Below are 17,328 nucleotides of genomic sequence, written 5' to 3'. Positions count from 1 at the left end.
TTTCTTTGTAGTTCAAATAATTTCTTCCACTAATCATCATTGGCACGAATCAAATCACTGACCATACGCTTCAAAAGAAAGAGGAGTAACAAATGCAAATGAAGTGGATTAGCAGTGCCTACCAACAACTGATGGTGTCATCAAGGACATATTACTGTGAATATCATCTCTGTGCTGGAAAATGACCTGTCTTACATCAACTGTCCTCAGTCAGAGGTCTCTGCAGATTTGTTGCAAGACTGACTGTTACTGGAGGTCCTTCCTGCCCACCATGCAAAATGACTCTGAAGATATTTGAATGAAATGAGTTGCAACAACATTTAACTTTCCTTTGAGATAAATAAAGTATTTTTGAATTGAAGATTTGGATCAGAAGACATAACTTAAAACTGAAAATTATGTCACTCCTCACTTAACTTGTTCAAAAATCAATAAGATTAGTTTTAAATTCTCAAGCTAACTACTATGATAAATACAAACTACTAATAAAACAAATGATCAGAAAAAGATGTATTCAAACATGTAAAGCATGAAGTTGAATTAGATCTAATTATCTTGTTTTAGGTTAGCTATAACTACTAAAATTGTTTATATTCGTTAATTTCCAGAGAGAAAGAATATATCAGATATGTATTTTTTAATGTCTTCAGAACCAGAAGTTATGTAAAATTATTTCTCATTCTGAAGACACTGATAAAAGCTCAAAAAGTGTTAAAAATAGATCAAAAACAAGATTAACAGTAACAACAATGATAGTAATTATGTACTGAGCAAGATTGTAACCTAAAATACTGTGCAGTTATTAGAATAGAAATATTGTATTCATAATCCAAGAGATGTGCCACTGAGAAGAATGAATTTTTAAAAATTACATAATGTAAAAAATAAGAATAAGAGTGAATAAGAGAGTTAAGTCATAGAGTTGCAGTAAGTGAGACAGAAATGGTTCTGGTTTGGTTTTTGTAATCTTACTTCCCACTCAGTCTAGGTGTCTTTGCAATCATTAAAAGGAGTAGAAGTCCATTTCCACACCTGTACCAAAAAGTCCAGTGTTTCATAATCTCATCCAACAGTCCTGCAGTGAGTCTTTCTGCCAAGAAAACTAGTCTTATATATATAAAATAAACGTACAGCCTTTTTCTAAAATGTTTTCAATTAATTTTTTTCATCAAAATTCTACACATAGTGCTTCATAACACAAAGGTAAAAGAAAAAATCCAACAAAACAAAACAAAAAACAAAGGCTATTTTTAAAAAGTAATTAAAAAAATAAACTAACAACACAAGGAGTTGTCTGTATTCTTGTGTGAAAGGACAAATCTGTCTCAGATGTCTACAGACAACGGCTGGGACTTTGTAGCTCGGCTTCTGTTCTGATTTCCACTGTTGTGTGTAAGACTTTATATAAGACTGTTCCCTTCCAAATCACATCCAATCAGATGAAATTAACTCATTTGGACTCTATGAAGTTTTAAATTACAGTTTACAATTATAGAATAGATAGCATAGGATAAGGCAGAATAGAGAATGCATAAAATATTATCTTCATGTGCTGCTGCTACACATTAATTTCTCCACATAAATGTTTATTCTATTTAATTTTATCTTATTTTTACACTGTTTCTTGTTCTATCTATCTATCTATCTATCTATCTATCTATCTATCTATCTATCTATCTATCTTTCTATCTGGTTGTTTTCCAAATGGTCGCAATCTTTCACTTCACAAGACTCACCACTAGAGGGCACTACTGTCACGCTCTTTGGAGTTGCAATCTTTGGAAGTCGTAAGTTAGCTTCATCGACTGTTTTTAGTTTTTTTATTTATTTATTTATTCCAGTGGGTTAAATCTGTTATTTGACACCGGGGGAGTTTATTTTACCGCTGTGTTCGGGGTGTGTGTGACAACCTCTCAACAACAGCAGCATCACAACAACAAGAGCTCTACTTCCGGTTTTAGACTCCAGCATCATTTGAGGGATTTGCTTTATCAGCAGGTCAGTGGTTTCATTTGGCTTTTGTTGAATAATAATAGTCCACTCTGCTGCTGTTTTCCCGACTGCCTGCAGCCGAAAACAGAGTACAATCAGCGGGCTGTCACAAATAGGCTCGGCGTCAGGGTAAGCAGACGCTAACTAGCTTGAGAAGAGCTGTAACGTATAACGCTTCTCTAAAACGTTACTTTTTCCCCTCTCTCTCTCTCTCTCTCTCTGTGTGTGTGTGTTTGAAGTTTTAGTATGAACGACGGGGAGGTGTTTCACGAGAAGCAGCGCTTGGAGCTGTGCGCCATACATGCGCTCAACAACGTGCTCCAGGAGCGGGTGTTTACCAAGGAGACAGCCGATGACATCTGTAAACGGTAACCCAGTCACTTCACCCTGGCACACAAACACTTCATCACTACACACAAACATCAGAGCTGACGTTTTGTGACAACGAATGGCAGTTTTAATCACCAGAAAGTCTAAGATTAAACAACAAACAAAATTCAGTTCAAATTGAACAGTACCTCATTAGATGCCGCTGTGACTCTTACTCAATTATCTTAAGAGTCAGTGTAGATGGTGATGGTGTGGGCAGGAGACATTTACAGCAGCAGTCCGTGTCGCTGTAAGTTTGATGAAGCCTCTGACTGAAGACTGTTGCTGCATGACATGCTGACAGCTCAATTTCCAGCCATCAGAGATGATATGCCACAACAGTGTCTCCTGGATGACACCATCAGCTGTTGGCAAGCACTTTCAAGTCATCTTTTTGTTTTTGCCGCTCCTCTTTAAATGTCTGTAAATGTCCAGAAAGCTGGACAGAGTGATGTTGAATTTGAGGATATCACTAATGGACAAGATTGTTTGATCTTTCTTCTCTTTGGTTCTGCTCTTCATAAATGAAGCCTCCTTTTCAAATGTTCTGGTATTTGGGGTCATTTTATTGTAATTTGGGATTTTAATGTTTCAAAGGTAAAGGTAATTTTATTTATATAGCACATTTCCAGCAACAAGGCAATACAAAGTGCTTTACAGGAATTAAAAGGAAATGCAAACAAAATAACAAACGAAAAGAAGAAAAATAATCTATTGTTAATCTAAAGTAAAAGTATGTAAACTAGAAACTCCTACTCAGGGTTGGTAGATAAGTAAGTATCCTCTGGTCTAATTCCTTAGAAGGATAGGAGTCTAAAAAGTAGTTGCTAAAGTAGTTTTTCAGGATTCTAAGTTTGTTCGGGTTCTAATTCCTTTTCTGGGTTGCAGTAATAGGAGTCTCTTTGCATAACAATCTAAAAATTAATCTAATATTGGTCTAAATAGTGAGTACTCTAGAGTTTCTAAAAAAAAATAAGCTAAAAAGTGACTAATAAACTAGAATCTCTGGATTCCAAGTTCATTTTTATTCCTTTTTCTGTGTTCAAAACTCTAGTTCTGCTGACACAGAAAGGCATCGTGTTTCCCAGGTAATCCACATTCTGGTGTTAAAGGCTCAAACTCTGGACAGCAAACAGAGAGTAAATTAGGTGACTGGCAGCCTTTAAATTGGTGAATATACCAGCTTGTCTCTCCACTAAGTGGACAACCATGGTGCTTGCTGAAATGGATTTGCTACATTTCAGACAAAGTCACTCTTATGAAAATGTAAGAGGAACCTTCAGGGAAAACAGTGATGCTGCTTTGCACAAATAAAGCCATTGTGGCTGCAGAGACCACTGCTCACATTGTTGGTCTTCAGCCTGAGGGAGCATGATGCAGAATGAGTCATGATCCTGGTGGGTTTTTGACAAACAACTAACACTTATTTAAAGAAGAATCGGAGATGGATAAAAACTTGTTTTTATTCATCACTTATTCCTCTCTCCACAGGTTAGCTCCACAGTGTGTGGTAAACCCCCATCGGTCAGTTTTAGGCACAGGAAACTACGACGTTAACGTAATCATGGCAGCACTACAGAGCCGAGACCTGGCCGCCGTGTGGTGGGACAAACGCAGGTGAGTGGTTGAAGTCGTCATGAAATGTCTTTTTGCATGAGCAACCCATAACTATGTTATAGTACCTTGCAACAGTTTAATATTTTTTTTAATTATTATTACACATAATAAACACAAACTTCAGTGTGTTTTATTGGCATTTTCTGTTACAAACTCATGCAAAGTGGCACGGAAAAGGACATATGATTTTGCACATCTAATGATAGAAAAACCATGGCACAAACCATTTTGTTTCTTTGTTTTTTTCTAACTAGCATTGAACGTCTGACTTAATTGGATTTAGTTCTGGGCTTTGACTCTTCTGAACCACTGAATGTTTTTATTTATCGCTGCCTTTTGTAAACCTGCAGGACGGTTCAGAGTCTCTGCATGTCAAAGGTCCAGGGTTTTATTCTCAACGTTCCCTCCCGAGTGTCTCTGGGCATCGTGTCCCTCCCGCTCCGGCGGCGGCACTGGCTGGCGGTCCGGCAAGTTAACGGACAGTACTACAACCTGGACTCCAAACTGAAGGGTCCCGCCTGCATCGGGGGAGAAGCAGAGCTACGGTAGGAATGTGACCCGCTCTGAATTAGGTCAAATCTTTGCTCTTGTTGCCCTGCTTGAACTCCGTCTCAGTGACTGAGTCACTCCCATGCGAGCCATCACAAGGCTCTTACTTCACTCCTTTTGTTTTGCTTCTGCACTCTGCATTCTTCTTCTACCACTTTCCTTTCTTGCTTTCTTGCAGAGCATTTCTCAGCGAGCAGCTGTCCCAGGAAGTGGCAGAGATGCTCCTGGTGGTCCGACGGGACGTGGAGGAGGATGGGTCATGGCTAAACCCCGACAGCCCAAACAACTGATCCATCTTGTATTGGAAAAACAAAACTCCTCGGGGAAAACTACAGACTTTCGTTGTTTCTTTTTAAACACTCCATTAAAGAAAAGTATTCAGGGAATGCACTAAAATACACTTAACAGACACATAAAGGAAAATCCAAAGAGAAGCAGAGGGTGAAGTTTACTCTTGAAATGAAGAAGTTTCTGATTGTAACAGCTGTTGAAGATTTCCCTCTGGTATGACCCCGTGTCTTAAAACAAAGAGGAAGCTGAAGTGGGGGTAGTTTGAGACAAATACGCTCATGAGAACTGACTGAAGTGTTTGCAGTTTTACATGTAGGCTGTGTTAGTGGTTGGACAGCCGTGTTGACGGTACCTTAATTACTGAAACACGAAGGTAAACGTGTCCTGAGGTGATTTTCTTTGTCGTCGTCTCAGATTTGGGTGCTTTTCGGTCATATCAGGATGTGCCGGTGAAGCAGCTGCGTTGTCTTTTTCCTCTTTGTCGTTTCTCTTCTATGCACTGCGGAGTGGGGTTTGTGAGGTCGTAAATGTGTTTGGTTGTGCCCATGCAGGCACACGCGTACCAGGATGGCTGAACTATGAAGCAGGATCTGTGGCTACGAATCAGGAAACTTTGCCTGCTGTGAGTTCATATCGTCACGATGGCGGATCTTGCCTGCTCTGTTGAACTGAGCTGTGGGCAGCCCGGCTTGACTTTCCTTGGGATAAAATCAATACACATAAACACACCTGCCAATCATTTTCAGTGGAAAAAGAAAACAACTTTTGCTACTGAATGAAAGTGTTTTGTTATGCTCTGCTGCCTCTCGCTTTCCCAGACAAGAATCATTATGAAACATCTAGATTTCTATCTGGGAGAACAGCTGATTGGGTTATTAAATTAGTTCTTGTTGACATTTAAGATGTGGGATCCGAAAGAAAGTTTTTACATTTCAGAAGGCTTTCATTGCAGTTTTTCTTGTAGTTTCCAGTCTCCTTTGCACAGAAACAAAAACCAGTTTTCTGATACTGGTCTTCCTCCAGTTCCCAGATTGTGACAGTATTGGCTCCTTTTCGGTTGTTTTTGTATTATATTATTGAGACTGCACAGCACTCCAACTACTTGTAATTGGAGTACAATTCTTGTAATTTTATGCAAATATTGTCCAAAAAACCCCCAAAAAACTGCAGGCACTACTAATTGCAAAGAAATATTTATCAAAGTGAGGTTGTACGTTTATTTTGGAACCCTGAGATATAATTTTGGCCCTTTTGTGCATTATTGTGTGCTCCCACTTTTTATTCTGAAAACTTTTTAGAGTTCTATAGATTTTTTTTTTCACCCTGGAAAATGTCAAATGCCTAAAAAAAGAAACCTAAGTTATTAAAAGTACTTGCAGATGACAGGTCTAAGCACCAGAAAATGTCCCACACTGAGTGTTCAGTGAGCTTGTTAGGGGATGATAGTTCTTCTAAAAAGCTGTCATAGATCCATGTCTCAATTAGGAAAAGCAGCGTCGCAGGATTGAAGTTATCGAGCCAGAACGAATTAATATTCTTGAATGTTTTTAAGCCTGCTTCATAGTTCCCATGTGAATCCCCATCAAAATGTACATCCTATGTCTTTATTTTTTTCTAATAAGACGTGACGATGCAGGCAGAGTCTTATCTGCAGTGGGGTTTGTGTTTATTTTGATGAATTATCAAATAAATTCAGGTCATTTTCAGCTATCTGTAACACATGCAACAAACAAAGCTGTTCTGTGACTGGATGCTGTATTTATGTTTGTATTTTTTGTCTCGCCCGCTGAACTATGCATACTCAAATAAGTAGGAACGTCGTCTCTGATGGACACTAGTGACTAATCCTGAACCTCTCGAGTTCCTGCTGTTGATGCTCATTTATAATAATAATAAAGGTGGACTTCTTGTTTTAATCTACTGCGACGGACGCTCTGTTTTGTTATAAGAAGGAAGCAAAGGCTGTTTACAGGTTATTGAAGTTATTTTTATTTATATTAGACTCTCGAGTGTAAAAGGATGCCATTCAAAAGGAGCATTGGTAACCATACAAACTCAATTAACAGGGTCAGTTGGCAGGGAAGGGGGATTCGATGAAATCTCAAATCGTACCATATATACACAAAACATCTTGGAGAGATCCCAGAAACCCGATACTATACATAGTTATTATTGCTTGTTACGGTAGAGCTACTGCAGCACCAGTAGCAAGGGTCATATTGCTATGTACCTGCTGTCATTTGCGTGGGTGGGATTTGTAGTTTTTCCACTCCGAGTGGCAGTTGTAGTTCTCCATTAAACAAGGTAGAGTTTTTCTCCTTTTTTTTTTTTGTTTCTTTTGTTTTTCCTTTTAGACAAAGGCTCATGAATACTGAGATACAGTTCACAGTGAAATATACAGAGTAGCATCATTAAGTAGTACAAGGAAAAGACAGAATTGCCACCTATAAAAAGTAATAGTAATAATAATAAAAAAAAGACATATACCAAGTGAAGGAACTGCATAACCATTCACAGAAAAAATGAGTTGTTTTGCTACGAGCCAGTGTGTTGGTTTTTTTTTCCCTTTTTTTTTCCTACACAATATTCATATAAAAACATGAAAATAAAACGGGTGGTACAGATACATGTAAGAATATAAAACTACAACGCTTGTAGCATCGATACCGTTCGGACTGGCCTCGTCACTGTTCACAGTTTACACAGATTTCCAACAAACAAAGGGGGAAGAGGTTAGACCGTGAGGCGTCGATTCGTAGCCTTGCACCAACAACCGGCAGCGTCGCAGCTGGTTACGTCAGCAATCCCTTCCTTTTTTTAAGTGCTTTTAATAAGATTTTTTCCAGTGGTACTGATTCACATCTAGCATTCACTTTGTTTAGATTAGTTTCTTTTTCATTTCATTAAAGTGTCCATTCATATGAAAACTAAACATTTTTTTTCTATACATTTTCTAGCAAAAAAAAAAAAAAAACCAGAAGAAGAATTAACGTGAATACAGGTTCCTCGAATGGGAGGGGTTGGGGTGTGATTGATTTCCCCCATAACCAGTCAGCATGCTGGGAGAGTACTGCGCTTCCACAAAAACAGGAGGTCGAGATGGTCCAGAGACGGTGCAGAGGGGAGAAAAAGAACAAAAGACATTTATTTCTCAGACATGTGAAGATAAACGCGACAAAAGTTTCAAGTTTTAATCATCGTAAATAAAATGCTTCTATTTAACTTTTTCATCAATTTGAAGGATATGCTGATTTTAACAAGCTCATATTTCTTGCTGAAAAGTTACATGTAAGTTAGTTTTCTCTTTTGTCTTTCTTTTTTTCTTTTTTTTCAGACGTACTAATATATTTGCATTAGAAACTAGAAAAAAACGACAGTAGGATTTTGTGTTTGCAGTGGAACGCAGCAAACACGTGCTTAACGTACCGATTCTGGACACTACTGTCGCAGAGTTAAGCTAAAATCACAAGTTACAGTTTTGCCAGTTTAAAATCAACGTAAAAATCATGCTTTACAGTGTGACGGCATATCTGCTTCAAATATAAACAATGAATCATTATAATAACTGTTAGATAGTTCTTAAGGGGAAATTGGTATCAGGAGGTCAAAGCCACAAATTTCGGATCGGTGCGTCTCTGTCCCTGGCGTGAGCTCGGACAGCGATGGAAAAATGAAACACATCGTGATGGCGTCATGGGCACAGAGGAACTCACAGAGGGGGGTGGGGACTGCCTGTCAGTCAGGGGTAGGCTCTCATAGCCAGGGTTGCCATTGGAGGAAACGTTTGGAGTCCTGTGTGGAGACAGAAAGAGACAAGGACAGAAGAGGGAGGGAGAGAAGGAGCGGGGAGAGAAGGGGGAGGCAGGGGTGAGACACAATCAGAATGACACGGGGGACGAGGGGGCCGCAGGATGACGGGACCCAAAGACAGGTAAAAGGAAAGAAGAAGAGAGAGATTAGAAATAAAGTGCAGAAACGCACAGCACTTAGTGTAACTATAAGCACCACTGGCCCTCAAGGGAAGAGCCAGACAGGCACACAGTCCACTCCTGATGCAAACAGAAACCTGCATTTAAGACTAATTCATCACCAGTATTCCAGCTCTGATGTTGTTGCTCTAATGAACTTTGACTTGCAAAAACTCAAAACCTCACCAAGTATTTCTGGTCTAGTTTCTAGTGCAAATATCTTAATACACAAAAACTAACTTAAGTAACTTTTCAGCAAGAAATGGGAGCTTGTTTTATATAAATAATCCCTTTCATACTGATAAAAAAAAAAAAAAACTAGTTATAAGTGAAATAATCTGCCAGGAAATTTTTCCCATATTATAAGCTGTAATGTCTTGTTCCACTGGCAGATTTTTTCCACTTCTAAAATGGGAATATTGTTATAAGTAAAATAATCTGCTGGGGAAACCAGTACTTTTTCATCAATATTAAGGAATTGTTTACTTAAAGCACGCTCATGTATTGTGCTTAAAAGTTACTTTTGTCTTATTTCAAGAGCACAAAGATATTTGCACTAGAAACTAGACCAGAAATACTTGGTAAGATTTTGTGTTTTTGCAGAGATCTGAGTACATTTAAAATGAGTGGACTATGCTTTAGTGCTTGCTCTCTTCCTAAGCTATGTCAGTATATTTGTATCTGTGTGATAATAATATTATCAATGAGACTAATCAGAGTAATTTATAGCAGGACAGCACCAAATAATTTGAGGGGAGGAGGAGCGTAAAAGAAGGGGAACCAAACGGGGATCAGAAGGATCATGGAGAGAGAGAAGCAGCAGGACAGGTCGCAGGGAGATAATAACCTGAGCGATCCGGACACCACAGTGAGGAGACGGATGAGAGCGATGATGCAGGAGTGGGGAGTAGGGGGGGCCGAGGGGTTTACCTATCGACAACCTGAGCCTCACATCGCCGGAGGTTTTTACGAGCGCGGCCTCGTCAGAGACGCCCTCCCCCTCCGGCACAGCAGTGCACCTGGACTGCTGTCCAGGAGTCAGGAGGCCGTTTGCAACCAGATCTGTGAAATGTCCCCGAGAGGCACTACATCGTCTGTCCTGAAAACACCTGACAGACGGATAGACAGACACACAGACAGACAGACAGACCGAACGACCTCTGGAGCTGTGTCTGTTCCTCTGCCTACACTCTGGTTCACACTGACCTGTCTGTGTGTCTGTCTGCAGTTCATGTGCAGCTCTGTGTGTGTGCATGTGTACATGTAGACACTGAAACTACAACTGCATCCCCAATAAATCAGAAAGAGTTGATTTGTTTCCGTAATTAAATTCAAAAAGTTAATTCCTTTTCATCTTTATTCTGCACAGAGTGATGTATTTTAAGTTTTTATTTCTGTTCATTTTGATGATATTGGCTTACATCTTTAATCAAAACCCAAAATTAACTTTCTTAAAGGGCTAGAACAGGTTAGTTTAGATCTATGGGCTACATAAAACATGTTCATTGCAGTTTTTGAACAAAATTATTCTTAGAAAATGAGATTTCAGTATTTTAGGGCGTCTTGTCCCTTTAAATCCAAACAAGCTGCTGGCCACGCCCCCAACTCAACGTTTACACTCCCACATGAAAATGGCTGCAAACAGATGTGCAATTACACAACCGTACATCTTTGAAAAGCAGAAGTGGAGCCTCCTGCACAGTCAACAAGAATGTAGCAAGTGGTTTCTGGATGTTAAGTCAACATCAAAACACTTTTTTTTTTTTTTTTTCCAGCGCATACAGTCGTACAACCAGCTGACCAAACGTGCCTGGGTTGCTAGGTGACGGGGCTAGGCTTGGCAGGGGTTGCTAGGTAATGGTGCAGTGTCCATCAGGTGTGACTTAACAACTGGGATATTTTTGAAACAGCTTATTTTCCAGACACCAAAAAACATTAACTCATTGATTAACTCATTGCTAAAAAGAAATGATTATTTTATTTATTTTTTATTTTTTTATAATGCTTGGGCTGTTTCTCCAAGTAGTTGAGACCCAAATGGAAGCACAACAACATGTAAAACGTAAATTTGACATAATAGGTCCCCTTTAAAAACTTAAATAGAATAAAAGACTAATGAAAAAATGTTTTTAATACAGAAATGTTGATCTGCTGAATAGTATGTTCATGTATGGTATAGTAAGTCCACTCAGTGCTCGGTCAGGGCTTCTTGCATGGATTACTGCATCAATGCGGTGTGGAATGGAGGAGATCAGCCTCTGGAAGTGCTGAGGTGTAAAGGAAGCCCAGCTTTCTCTAAAAGCAGCCCTCAACATTGGGTCTGGTGTCTCTCGTCTTCCTCTTGACAATCTGTCTATAGATTCTCTGTGGGGTTCAAGTCAGGACAGTTTTCTGGCCAATACAGCGTTAGTAACATTGTGGTGGATGGATTAAAGCTCATCTGCAGAGGGAACCATGAACTGCTCTGACATGTGCTGATTTTGGACTTGATAAGTCTCCAAAATCCTGAACCCCAAATCACCATCGATTCGTCAAGCTTCTTGTGTCCTGTGACTCGCTACTCTTTATCCAAACTCTGCTACTTTAAGCAAACAAAAAGAGAACTTTGGTACACTGGGCAAAAGTAACTTTTCTCCATCTTTAGCATTTACTGATGTTGTCTCTGGTTCATGGTTAACACAACGAACACCACAGTTTTAGGCCAAGCCCTGGAAACGTCTGTGTGTGGTGCCTCACTCAAATTAAAGTCCACTTCTTTTGAATCTTCCCCAAAACTACACATTTTTCTACAAAGTGTTTTTTCCTTCCACTCAACTTTTTGTTGGTATTGGACGCAGATGTAGGCAGAGGAAAGACTTTAGCCACTCAACCTCTCACAGCTGGTTAAGCAAAGGTTGGTGGCTTACACTTATTCACTCTTTGGTTACCTAGCAACTCACTCACTCTTTGGTTACCTAGCAACAACTTGTTGAGTAACTGACGCAGCACAGCAGCAGTTTAAATTTTCACCTCTGTGCCTCATAACAGCTTAAAAACAGACAATCATGTGGAGTGAAAACTGTGGATAAAACAGAAAAGGTCACACCACCAGTATAATTATCGATATCAACCGATATGAGATGGTTATATCATTAGTTAACCTAGTTTTAACGTAATATTTCTGTATCAAAATGCTTTCATTTACTGGTCTCGTGTAATTTTCTTACTTTCTCAAAATCCAAACATTGGGTTTTTGCCGTTAGTAAGCCATGATCATCAAAATTGATGGAAACAAATTCCTGAAATATTCCACTGTAAATGTAGATTCACCTTTTTAAATTCATTTACTGGAAGAAATTCTAATTTACTGGCGCCACCTCGTGTCTAACCTGCCTTTCTCTGAGCAAAGATGAGCGCAGCTTGCTGACGCTGTGATAAATCTGTGTGCTGAAGTGATGGACTAGGATTGTAGCTCAAAGCTCTCAGCATTGATTCAGACTCTGTTGTGTTTCTCTCCTGATGGACCCTGGTCTGAGATGGGGGTCAGCAGTGTGAAGGTGCCAGATGGTCCAGATGTGGCGACAGAATCACAAGGTTGATGTGTGTCTGAAAACATTCAGCATGTTTCGTCTGTCTGTCTCCCTGTCTGTCTGTCTGTCTGTCTGTGTGTCTGAGTGTCTGTGTTACTCACGGGAGGGGCGGCGCACTAGAAAAGGGGGGTGTCCACCCGGCCCCCGGGTAATTATAGAAGGGGGCCATTGCCCCTCGCTGAGACCCCGAGGATGCCTGTCTACGTGCCTGATGGGAGGTGAAGGGGTCCTCACTCTCGCTGTCCGAGTCGTCGTACTCCTCTGATTCACTGTTGGCGTCCATGACAGGGAGAAAAAGCAAAAAACGGGGAAACATAAGAGCAAGGAAATAGCACAAAGCACAAAGCTGAAACCTGTAAGTCTCTCAAATTGCTCCAAAATAACCACAACTTCCTGTTAGGAATTAAACATGGCGGCAGAAGGCTCATTTGCATGGACAGATATATAGGTTGAACTACTTTAAAGTAGCGTTTTCAAAGAGAAAGTCATTAAAACACAAGGCGATGTTGATTGGAAATCTTGTCAAAACCACATAAGCGTCGCAGACTGTAATGCGCCGGATGCTAAATCTCCGTTTTCCGATGAACACACGCAAACACAAATGAGAGTTTTCTCAAATCTCCTCTTTGTCAGAGTCCTTATAAATAATTGGTTTCAGTTTTAATTAAACTGAGACTGTGGACTGTGAAACAGTGGAGTAACAAATTCAGCCTGATTTAATCTGTTTTTAAGGCAGGAATGTTCACCATCGACAGTCGTAAAGGTTAAAGAGCAACAGATATCTGAGCCATTCGAATGCCTGCGTGATGTTTCATTTTCACCTGGGAAAGCTTCTCCAGGCTCCAGGCAGAGAGCAAAGGATGGCAGTGAAGGCCAGGCCAGAGAGGAAAGAGTAAAGGGAGAGGTAGAGCAATCCCTCCATCCCGTCATAACACAGGCCTTTGAGCGAGTCAATGTAGTCCTAAAAGGAGAAAAAAGGAAATAAAATGCTCAGAAAGTTTGGAGGTTTTGCTTTGGGAATGCTTGATTTTAATGCTGCACCTTATTAAGGATCCTGCAGTTCAGCAGCGCCACCAGCTGATGAAAGTTGCCCTCTGTGCTGTTGAGTATCTGCTGAACCTCCCTGAGTGATTTCTGCCAATGGCACAAAGTTGACAAATGTGAGAATTTTCCTTTTGAGTCTTTTACTTGCACTTTTCTGTGCAAAAGCTGTTCCCTACCTCGGCTTTGGGGAACTGTGGCAGAGCATTCCTGTCCAGGCTGGAGAGGTGTGTGTGGATGCTTGACAGCGCCCTCTGAGACTGGGTCAGCAGCTAAACCCAGAAATTCACCGAGGTCAGTGCCTTCACACGCTTCTGATTTGCATTTTCACTTTTACTTTGTTTTGAGTGTAAGTGCTGATCTGAGTAATCTACATCCCCAGTACGATGTTCATTATCAAGACTTTGAATTATTCTTATGCAGTTTTTTTTTAATTTTATGTATTTTTTTTGCAATTCAGACATGCTCAAATAATTCTACATTAATAATTCAGCAGATGAGCTACACCACACTGCAGAGATAACAAAGCATTGGATGGTTTCCTTTCACAGACTATCCCTCCATCTCATCATAACACAGGCCTTTGTGTTATGACACAAAGCATAATCTGTACATTTTCCTTTTTTAGATATTAATTTTGGCACCAGTGGCTTTTATTGAACATTAATTAGACAGGAAAGAGGATTAAGAGAGAAGGGAAAGACATGTAAATGCTGTAAAATCCAGTAAAATTGGAACGAATGCTGTGCAGTTCTGGATGAGAGTTTAGTGAAATTATTGAACATTCTATCGGCCGTATTATCTGCTGATATTGTTATTGATACATATGTTGTTTTCTTCCTTTCTGACTTGAGTTTTATTAGTTTTCCATAAAGGAAATTACACTGCAGTTCTACACTTAACAAGGCACAAGCTAAACAATGGTTGGTCCTTGTGGACTCTCTGGAGCAAATGCCCAAAACAGTTATGAAAGATTGCTATTGATCTATATTGTTATTGATTTAGACCTTTCAGCCTCCACTAGCCTCGCTTTGTGATTTTACGTTTCTGTCCACATTCTGTCTCAGTCGCTTCACTGCTGAGAACTGACTGTAGAATAATTTGTGGTGCGTTTTCTCTGCAGCTGGATGAGGCGGATTTATTCAAATGATCACGGTTGGTTTGATCTGATGAGTTTACGTAAACAAACTGGCCATACAGGAACATCTCTACTTCTGACATTCCACTTCCCTACTCAGTGCTCACGGTTCAATGTGCTGAAACATGTCCGCACGGCTGAAAGCGATCACATTACCTGCTGGAATGGACTGTTCATGCTCCTGCTGCAGGTCAGGTAATAATCCAACACGTCTGAACGGCCAGCAAAACAGCAGCACACAAAAGATCAGCGCACAACAGAAAGGAACATTCATCTGGTATTGTATTTGATTCTGCTATCTGAGGCACATTTAGGGAGGCAGATCATGTACAGGGCAGGGGTTTATTTTCTTTTTTTTCTTTTTTTTTCTTTCCAGAAGCTGTGCCATCTGTACCTGAGCTGGTGCCGGTGGTGATCTGGGTGGAGTTGAGGACGAACGTGTTTGGCTCAGAGCAGAAGTCACTGAGGGCCTGCAGCAGGAAACATGGGATGACATGAAAGGAATGATGGGACAGATGGATAGACGAGAAGAAATGGAGAAAATGATACAAGGAGCAAAGTTAGTACAAACATTGGCCAGTGGAAATGTTGAACATGTCTAACTGCAGCACAACATTTATAGCAAGCTTTGGTTTGGTTATGTTGAATCCTCCTGCCTTTTAACCTATTTTCTATTTATTTTATTTCTGATTTAATCTTTATTTCACCAGGAAAATCCCATGGAGATTAAAAATCTCTTTTCCTGTAACAGTGGCGTTAATAAGTGCTTTCCCTCCTGAACTTATTTTGAGTCGGAGATAAGGTTATTTGCGAAAGTGTTCGGACGGCTCTAACTTTTAAACATTTTTCACAAATGGGTTTGCAGTTTATTAGCCTATTGTGCGTAAGACCAACTAGGAGTCTGCATTTGCTGTATCTTTTATTATTTCGTTTATCATAATAAATTTGTTGTCGTGTTAAGATTTTTGATTTATCGTTCTCATGATAAATTCCAACTGGTAATGTTTTTTAACAAAAAAAAACTGTCTGGGTTGTTGTTGTTTTTAACCATTTCCTCCGCTGTTTGTTCAATCAATTAATTTGAAAACATGATTAAATGCAGTTCCTGTGTGAATTGCAATACTAATCAAACTTTCTTTATGTGACTGGTGTACTAAAAAAGCGTTTTACAAATGGGTATGTTTCTCAAGTTTTGCAGCCTTCACAGTGATATAGTTGCCTAAAAAAGTAATAAATAGTTCTTATCTTCACTTTTATTGTTTTCACAATAGCAGCACAGAATATTACAATAAAACTTCAAGTCCACATCGCCCCTCTGATCGTCACAAAAAGTTGGTGAAGTGGAAGGAAAATTTTACATGAGCTTTGCTGCTTCTCTGATTAATGCACTCCCAGCCAGCCTGATTAGGTGAATATGATATTTTAATCTGATATTATGCAAGGGTATCAAAACAAAGTGGCTTAAATGCAAATGCACGACACAGTTCCCATGTTTCATCCAATTCACAGTAAAACCCCATTCTGTGTTGGTCTAAATCAAAAAATCCCCACAAAATTTGAAAAAGTTCAAGTGCAAGAAGAAGAAGAAGAAGAAAAAAAAGTGGCAGTTGGATATCGCCCCACCAGAAGAGGGAGTGAGAGCCCCACACAAGCAGGCCGGCTGACAGACTGGGAACCACTGACCCAACACAGCACAGACTGGGCCGCCTCACAGCTGCTCCATTGTTTCCCTGTCAGTAACCAAGGACAGAGTGTCTCTGTGTGGACGCACACACTTTGGGACATCTCCCACCAGCCCTACATGACACTGGGAAACTGAATAGAAAATATACCCACACTTTCAACTCTTTTGACGGATGAAAGCAGCCCCTCCTCCGAGACAATGGTCACACTTTACAACTAAAAATAAAAATGGACATTCTTCGGCCACAGACACAAACAGGCTCTTTATGCTCCATAAAAGTCAGCCTTTGCACCCAAGATTTTAAATGTCAATTTATTTCACACTTTTGCACGCTTGGTCTTATTACCCAATAGGTCAGACTGCAGCAGAAGCTTTGAGCTTATCCTACTGACAGCAAGCTGATTGTTTCTGCTTCCCGGCCCTAAAATGCACTCTTCCTGTCTCCTCCTTGCTCTTGCTTAAGGCACTTCTCTTCATCTTTTATCTTTATTTCTCCAAGCCAAACGCCCACAAACTTGCGAGTACACTTGCATGTGAGAACACGCACTCTGGTGGACAAATGCACTTTGTTAACAAGCGCGCACACGCTCATTGAATCTTTAATCTCTGACCCATTTTCCTGCCGTCTTGGTTCTCTGCCATGACTGCAGCATTCCCTACGATGCTGGGCTTTTCACAGTTTAGCACAATGGAGACAGAAATTAAACACAGGCCTGCCATCAGGGGTCAGGCCTCTTTAATCCATCATCTCTCAACTGCTGCCTTTCGCTGACAGTCTCCTGCTATCGCTCCTGTTCCTGCCCAGTTTTTCTGGATACTCACCACCACTGTGGCCGTCTCCAAACCCAGAGAGCCCCAGCTGAGGAAGAGAGCCAGCCATGCCAGCACGGTCATCCTGTGAGGAGGGAGGGGAGAGCAAACTCTGCTCAGCCAGAGGGACACTCAGTACATCAGGCCAGAGCGGTTTCAGTCTGGAGATAAAATACCGAGTTCACTCACAGGATGAGCAGCCAGCGGGCTTGCTTGGCCAGTCCAAGCAGGATGAACAGACACACTATGAGGTCGAGCAGCAGCAGCAACACGTACGACAGCCACCTGAAAGAAACACGG

The 17,328-nt window shown here is 40.4% G+C and overlaps 2 protein-coding genes across 5 annotated transcripts in view; one reads left to right on the top strand and one right to left on the bottom strand.

The window, feature by feature from the left end:
* Positions 1–1,743: 1,743 nt before the first annotated feature.
* Positions 1,744–7,277, top strand: josd2 (Josephin domain containing 2). Of its 2 annotated transcripts, none has more exons than XM_007550003.2 (5): positions 1,744–1,998; positions 2,232–2,360; positions 3,853–3,978; positions 4,329–4,523; positions 4,706–7,277. In XM_007550003.2, exons 2-5 carry the CDS (start codon positions 2,239–2,241, stop codon positions 4,815–4,817), a joined length of 555 nt encoding a protein of 184 aa, XP_007550065.1. In that variant the 5' UTR covers positions 1,744–1,998; positions 2,232–2,238; the 3' UTR covers positions 4,818–7,277. The 2 variants fall into 2 exon arrangements, with proteins under 2 accessions (XP_007550065.1, XP_016525939.1); XM_016670453.1 differs by having other exon boundaries at positions 1,745–2,121.
* A 116-nt stretch (positions 7,278–7,393) lies between these two features.
* The window catches only part of ttyh1 (tweety family member 1), a 28,368-nt gene continuing 18,433 nt past the window's right edge, over positions 7,394–17,328 (bottom strand). For 2 of the 3 annotated variants that reach the window (XM_016670446.1, XM_007550001.2), the window contains 10 exons: positions 17,218–17,313; positions 17,041–17,113; positions 14,929–15,004; positions 14,691–14,746; positions 13,576–13,668; positions 13,397–13,489; positions 13,177–13,316; positions 12,457–12,624; positions 8,532–8,610; positions 7,394–7,888 (listed from right to left, as the gene is read on the bottom strand). In XM_016670446.1, coding sequence (XP_016525932.1) covers positions 7,805–7,888; positions 8,532–8,610; positions 12,457–12,624; positions 13,177–13,316; positions 13,397–13,489; positions 13,576–13,668; positions 14,691–14,746; positions 14,929–15,004; positions 17,041–17,113; positions 17,218–17,313 — 958 coding nt within the window. In that variant the 3' untranslated portion in view covers positions 7,394–7,804. The remainder of the gene's footprint in view (positions 7,889–8,531; positions 8,611–12,456; positions 12,625–13,176; positions 13,317–13,396; positions 13,490–13,575; positions 13,669–14,690; positions 14,747–14,928; positions 15,005–17,040; positions 17,114–17,217; positions 17,314–17,328) is intronic. The other variant, XM_007550002.2, reaches the window with a different exon arrangement.

Source organism: Poecilia formosa, unplaced genomic scaffold (genome assembly GCF_000485575.1).
Source record: "Poecilia formosa unplaced genomic scaffold, Poecilia_formosa-5.1.2 Scaffold34, whole genome shotgun sequence".
Classification (NCBI taxonomy): Eukaryota; Metazoa; Chordata; class Actinopteri; order Cyprinodontiformes; family Poeciliidae; genus Poecilia; species Poecilia formosa.
Note: the sequence above shows the minus strand (reverse complement) of the source record. Positions and strands in the feature narration are given on the sequence as shown.

Excerpts from the sequence above, each read along its gene's own strand:
- josd2 (XM_007550003.2), top strand. The coding sequence starts at position 2,239 with ATGAACGACGGGGAGGTGTTTCACGAGAAGCAGCGCTTGGAGCTGTGC. Across the intron at positions 3,979-4,328 it reads GTGTGGTGGGACAAACGCAG|GACGGTTCAGAGTCTCTGCA; the intron begins GTGAGTGGTTGA and ends GTAAACCTGCAG. Across the intron at positions 4,524-4,705 it reads GGGGGAGAAGCAGAGCTACG|AGCATTTCTCAGCGAGCAGC; the intron begins GTAGGAATGTGA and ends GCTTTCTTGCAG.